This window comes from Apis florea, unplaced genomic scaffold (genome assembly GCF_048593485.1).
Source record: "Apis florea isolate Af1SG1 unplaced genomic scaffold, ASM4859348v1 contig_3078_pilon, whole genome shotgun sequence".
NCBI lineage: Eukaryota > Metazoa > Arthropoda > Insecta > Hymenoptera > Apidae > Apis > Apis florea.
The window spans coordinates 2,111,629-2,118,989 of NW_028256702.1; the positions used below are offsets into that span (position 1 = coordinate 2,111,629).

The window sequence follows — 7,361 nt, forward strand, 5'->3', positions numbered from 1 at the left end:
TATTACAACGTTGTTCTCATTTAATAAGGCAAATTTAAATTTCTACTTATAAATATATATTACATAGGATATCTCAGAATAGTAATATTAACTGAAGATTCTTGACGTAATTTTAAGCAAAAATTTCCATTACAAAAATTTTCGTTACAAAATTTTGTTAATAAATTATTAATAGAAAATACTGATCAATCGAAATGCTAATCGTAGTAACGTTGGATACGAATAAATCGAATTTATTCATCATTCAAATAAATAATATAACATTACACGATATAAAAAGATAAAATGTTAATTAAAAAAGATGAAATAAAATCATACAGATTGCAATATAATGTCTTTAACATATATATATATATTTATGTGTCCACTGTATTAAATTCTTCTCAATGTGATTATCGATCAAATGAAATTATTTGAGTATTGATTATTGAGTATTACACAAATAATCTCTAAGAAGAAAAGATAAAAACAAGAAAATTTATTATCAATAATTGTCTTGTTTTATTTTAAGAAAAAAAATAATCTCTTCCATTTGTAATAATAAGAAGATATATTCTTGCTTGCAATTACAATTTCTCTAATTTTCTCCAATTTCACTTTTATATTTAACTATATATATCGAATGCAATATACAATATTTACCTTAAGATATTAAAAAGAGATATTCTAATAAGGGAAACATTATATTTAAATAGGATATTCATATTTAAAAATTTCATTAAACGAATACAATAATTTTAAATTGTAGAAATTTTAAAGTCTTAGTTTGAATAATTAAAGAGCTTCTGAAATCATTTATGTCTTTATTTATATAACATTACTCTCTATAATATTCGCATAACAAATTCAGTGATACAACGCAGTTATTTTTTTTAATACATCGCCATTAATATTGAAATATACGAAGCCGAAACTTTCTGCATCTAAAAAATTAATTATATTATTTTAATTGATTAATAATTATTAGATTTTTCTTAATTTTTAGTAACAATTATTAAAATTATTTAAAAATTACAAATACATTCTTATAATTTTGAATGTATTGTAAATAATGATATTTATTTTATAATAATCTTACACTAGCAAAGATTTCAGCAGAAAGCGTCACAAAATTTCCAGCTGAAAGTGTCAATTGTCTTTGAGCTTGTATTAAAATCAGCAATACAATTCGACTGTCTCGCGGATTTAAATTGTACCAAAGCATGTCGTATGCAGCTTGAATAATTCTTTCGTTCTAAAAAAAAATTAAAGAATATATAAAAAAAAATATATATATAAAATAAAAAATATTAAAATAATGATGTTATAAAAAAATCTTCTAAATAGATATCAATGATGACAAATTTTTCAAGGACAATATTTAATATTGTAATTTATGAAAAAAAAAATTCAATTTAATAAATTATAACATTTTTTTCAATTCAAAATCAACTTAAAATCATCATTATACATCGGTGAATTATTCTTTTCATCGATTATAAAGCTCTAAAAAAAAATATATTTTTCTTGAAACTGCATTCATTTGTTAAATGCTTTTTAATATAATTTATTCAATATAATTCATTTGAAATTTTTCAATAAAATAATAATTATTTTTTCTTTTTAATTAATTCAAGATTTTAATTAAGTTTCTCAATTTTCTGCATAAAAATTTTTCTTTTCAAAAATAATTATAAAATTTGCTAATAATATATAATACAGATTAAAATTTTAAACAAATTAGATAAAAATAGAAAATAATAAATAAAATGTTGAATAAACGAGATAAAACACGTAAAAAATTATTATATTATCTATTTGTGAGTTTGTGAACGATGAGTTCATTGAAAATTGATTCAGAAAAATGTTGTTCTATAATCATTACATACGTGCGTGTAATTATAGAATTATGCTTATTATAGTTTCCGATCTGCTTCTGTATTTACTATATAAATCTCATAATAAAATTCAAAAATGCAAAATTTCTATCATCAAATTTTCCTCTATATTTGAACGGTATTGGAAAAAAGTAAAATTGAATAAAAAATATTTCATTTATCATAATTAAATTATTACTCTTATATAATTAATTCATTATTTTAAAACATTTTATATGTATATTGCTAATACATATAATACAAAAATTAATAAAATCCATTTAAGATAATTTATATGGTGTACATAAAATAATTTTCAATTCAAAATGTAACAATTAAACAATTAGTCAATGTTATTTAATTATAGTATGTATTTTACCTTAAATATAAGATATTCTCCTGTATAGCAAAGAATAAACGCTTCGCAATTCGCAGCAACATAATAAGGGAAACATTTCGTGAATATTGTAGATCCTTTTTCAGTACCTAAAGCCTGAAATGATAAATGATAATACAGAATATATATTGAAAATTGGATGAAAATTGTAAAATATCTATTAAAAAAACCTTATATAAATCGCCGATTTTGATATAATAATATAAACATTTTTTTTACTTTTTTTAAACTTCAATTATAAGTAATATAAATTTCAATTATTTTTTTGTCATATTCAAATAATTTTCTGCATATATTAGGTAAGAAAAGTTTAAAAAATTAATAGGATTTATATTATTAATAAATATTCAATCATTACAATTAATATTCAATCACATCTATTGTTAATAATAGAAAATTAAAAAAAATTACTAAGTTAAAAGAATAAATGCTAAACAAAAAGATTATTCAAGACACTTATAAATTTTTTTTAAATTTCAATGTTATAAATGTTTTTTTTTATGGAACTAAATAAAAATATTATAGAAAAAAAATTATAAATTTCTTTTGTCTTTTTCTGCATGCTTTTTTCTTTTAGCACTTTTTTGTTTGTTAAATTTAAATGTGAAACATCACATGCAATGCAAAATATTTTTTAAATATTTTTAAGTTTATTTTATTATTACGTGATTGTATATGATTTATTTTTTAGTTTATTTTTTTATAATATATTTACATTAATAATAACTGAATTTAAAAGCAACATAATAATGTAAATATCATTTATAAATTTGAATATAACAAATTCAGATATATTTGAAAATAAATGAAATAGAATATTTTTTAACTGATCAATCATTTCGATATTAAAATATGTTTTTACATTTCAATGATATTAAATGTAAAAGTATTAGTTGAAAAATTTCTTCAATACAATGTTAGATTGGTCATAGTGCAAATATTTGATTATTTTGCATATTCGCTTTAGAAATTTAGATTTCTTTAAAAACCCTATAGAAAATTTTTTGTAAAAAATAATTAAAGAAAATTCATCATATGATTTTTTTTAAACAAATGAATTTTTTTAGAATTATCTAATTTACAGATTATTTAAAAATAATTAATTAGTAAATATAAATTATTCTAAATTTAAATATTCTGAAATATTTATTTAATCTCTAAATATATATTGTATTTATACTTCTTTGTGTTTTGACTTCTGTGGATTTTGATACAAATTTAAAAAATATATATATATATATATATATAATAATTTTTTTAGAAATATATTAAATATAAATTTTATAAAAATTAGCGATTTACATTTGTGATAATCCTTAAATAATTAAGAAATGTAACAAGAATTGTAAATCAAATTGACTCACATTTACAAGAATAAATCCTAGAAAGCATATCACTAAAATATTTGATAAAAATTGTATCAATGATGTATATAGAAATAAATATTTAACATTTTCAGATAAACGAAGAATTCTTTGATGCTTGACAATAATATTTTTCAACATATATGATATTTCTTCTTTATAGCTTGATATCTCAATAAGTTCTTGACATGTGATATCTATTTGACTACCTATATGTAATACCTATATATAATAATAATGAAAAAAAGATAACTAATATTTTTAAATTGTTTTATACATAATCATTTTATACGATCTCTATATTAGAATATAGAGTATTTTAAAATAACAATTATTATAATTATCATAAAATAATGTAATTATTAAAATTATGAGGAAAGATAAAATATATAAATCAAATGCAAAAATTATAATCAAATTCGGAACGTTTCAGAAATCTAAAATAAATAGACGTTATTATAAGAAAATTGTAAGAAATATATGCTTCACAACAAATTTATTTGATCATATCAAATTGATTTAACTTTTTATTTCATATAATAATACAACTAATACAATAGAATTTAATTCAATTGTTTTTATAATAAAAAATTTTAATATTTTCATTTAATTTTTAATAATCACCAATTATGCTAATTATATAAATCATTGAGTGAATTTATAAGATTTGAAAATAAAATAAAAATATAAATATTGTTTTTGTGTTTATATTCACAATGTATAAACCAATATTTCCCAATACATTATTGTGAGGAAAATTTTTATTTACTTATTTAATGATAATACATCTGTTATAGTTTATTATTTTAAAAAATAATATATTAAATATAACATGAAATATAAAATTATTTATAACATATCTGCACATTTAAAATGTAATAAGAATTTTTATCATCACATTAATCGTATTATCTATGAATTACAATTTTCAATTCTATTATTAGTTATGTACATATACTATTTATAATATATTTATTATATTATAATAAAAATATATATATTTATATAAATATTTATGAAAGTATTTGAATACTATATTACAAAAAAATTTATTCTAATTAAAAATTCTAATTTAAATAAAAATTTATGTATATGTAGCAAGAGTAGAGAATATAATACATTATAAATAAAATAATCTTTTTTTTATGAAAAATCTTGTTCAAAAATTGACATTGAAATCTATCAAATTTTAGCATTTCTTTATTTTTTTATTACAATTTTGTTTAGTAATTTTTAACTTAATTTTGTTATTACAATATGTTTTACAATTGAATAATAAAATAAAGTTTAAATTTGACTAATTTATATATTTAAAGTTGCTCTATCTGTACGTATCATTACGATATAGTTATATTTTAGAAATATTAAAAACTAAAATATATTTAATACTAAAAATACTAAAAAAATATTCTTTCAGTGATGTCTTATTAAAAAAAAATTCATATATACATCTTAATATTTAATATCTTAGAATAATTATAAATAGTACTTTCAAAATTTAAATCTCATGTATATATTTTTATTGCTAAGTTAATAGTATATTTTTTTAACGACGAAATTTTGAAATACTTTCATTTAAATACTTTCTTAAATCAGTATATGTAATTATATAATATTTATTAACTTTATATTAACAAATATTGAATATCCTTATGTTTAAGTTTTCATTAAATTTTTATACATTTCAGATATTCTAGGGACATTTAGTTTATCGTGATATATTGGTTGAGAAATATTGGTATAGATTATAACAGAATATTCTCGAAGTCAACCGATAAATTTTAATTGATAATTTTTGTGTGATTTCAAACAACTTTTTTTTTGCAAAAATTTTGTTAACGATTTATTAATGAAAAATATTAATCAATCACAAAATATATATAGATTATTGCGTCGCAATAAAAATATTGAATATACATATATATTTAGTTAATGGTTAAATTCAACACATGTTCAAAATTCAATGATTTGTTCAAAATTAAATTCTTTAACAAAGTTAAAACGAAGAAATTTTTATAAATGAAAAAATTGTTTGATATTATCTTAGGAAATCATTATTTGAGATTTATTGGTTGATTTCTGGAACATTTTGCACATAAAAGTTCATTATCACAAACGGTCATATTCATCGAAATAAAAATAATCAATTTGTTCTATAATAATTTTTTGATTGTACAAAATAATAGTTATAATATTTTTAATAAAAATTAAAAATAATCAACTTACTAATGCCGCAGAAAATGCCATTAACATCCCAGCCGTGAAAGCTACAGAATATTCAAATAGAAATTGTGCAACTATAATGAATTCATAAAGTGGAAAAATCGTAAAATTGAAGGGAAACTTCATTTTAAGCAATAATTTTTTATTGTTCAAAATCAATTGATTATTAATATTATCAGCATTGTCCGAAATCAGCATAGTACTTGCCGAATATAAGATACATGTCATCGAATAAATGCCAAATAAAAAATTCGAAATACGAGAGCATAAATAGGTATTGTCTATCATAAACTGTTTTTTTTGATTAGTAAGAGCACGATTATTCCAATCTTCAAATACAACTATTAGTATATTGTGAAGTGTGCTGTATAAAATAATTTTTAATCATTAGAAATTAATAACATTTATTAAAATGTTTCATAAATATGAAAGTAAAATCTCAATATATATAAAAATTTAAAAAAAAATGTATTGATAAATTTGACAATACATTGAAAAAAAATTATAATAAATGAAATAAACAAAAATAGTAAAATTGCATAATAAAAAATAATTATATAATAATAAATCAAATAAATAATACACAAAAATTAATAGCTAAACAATTTTTATCTTTACATTGTATCTTACATCATTAATTTGCATCGTTAACTATTTTATGATTAAAGGTGATGATTAATCATATTTATAATAACATACATAGATATACATATATCTTACCGATAATTAAACCAAAGAATAATCAACTTAATGAACGTGATTGTGTTTGACAAAGTCACAGTTATGCCATCTAACAGATCAGGTAAATCTGCTGTTTTAAAATAAGAAATACAATACCAAAGTTGAAACACTATGGAGATACCCATTACGATTATCCAAAAAACACGTTGTACAATTCTATACGAAGAATATGGCCAAACACCGATTAAACGCAAGCAAACTTCTATAGGATACGTAATTATAGTTTTAAGTGCCATTACAGTTTCTAATACCTTACATGCAATTTAAAAAAAAAATTTTTCTTTAAGAACACGTATACACTTAACACATATCTATATTATATATATTGTATTATATTATCTTTACAAATTTCTGTTCTTTTTTTATCTTCTCATATCAACTTTGGTATTAAATAACTTGTTCTTGTTTGAATGTTTCTTCCTCGAATGGTACACTAACACTCAACAACGTCTATAAGCAACTAACAGTTCTTATTATGATCAATATCTATTATCTTGATGTCATTATCCAACATAATATTCAGTCAAGTTAAATTAAGTTGCAACGATAATACCACTGATTAGCTATCATTTGTCCCTTCTCTTACAATTTTCTTTTCTTTCTTATACTTATATCAATCGTAGAAAGTTTGATCGAATGATCCTGCTTAAATTACTTTAAAATTTTTTATATCTTACTTTCTATCTTCAGTTGAGAAACATTGAAATAGATCAATGCATCGAATAATTTCATTTATAACGATTGACATACTAGCCGGATTATATTGTAAGTACTTTTATT

At 19.3% G+C, this 7,361-nt stretch overlaps 1 protein-coding gene across 2 annotated transcripts; it reads right to left on the reverse strand.

The window, feature by feature from the left end:
- Window positions 1-786: 786 nt before the first annotated feature.
- On the reverse strand, window positions 787-7,138 carry LOC116415003 (odorant receptor 85b). Of its 2 annotated transcripts, XM_031918831.2 has the most exons (6): window positions 6,561-7,129; window positions 5,844-6,204; window positions 3,618-3,839; window positions 2,236-2,349; window positions 1,079-1,234; window positions 787-923 (listed from the first exon to the last, which is right to left on the reverse strand). In XM_031918831.2, exons 1-6 carry the CDS (start codon window positions 6,815-6,817, stop codon window positions 873-875), a joined length of 1,161 nt encoding a protein of 386 aa, XP_031774691.1. In that variant the 5' UTR covers window positions 6,818-7,129; the 3' UTR covers window positions 787-872. The 2 variants fall into 2 exon arrangements, with proteins under 2 accessions (XP_031774691.1, XP_086764517.1); XM_086908391.1 differs by lacking the exon at window positions 3,618-3,839 and having other exon boundaries at window positions 6,561-7,138.
- Window positions 7,139-7,361: the final 223 nt, after the last annotated feature.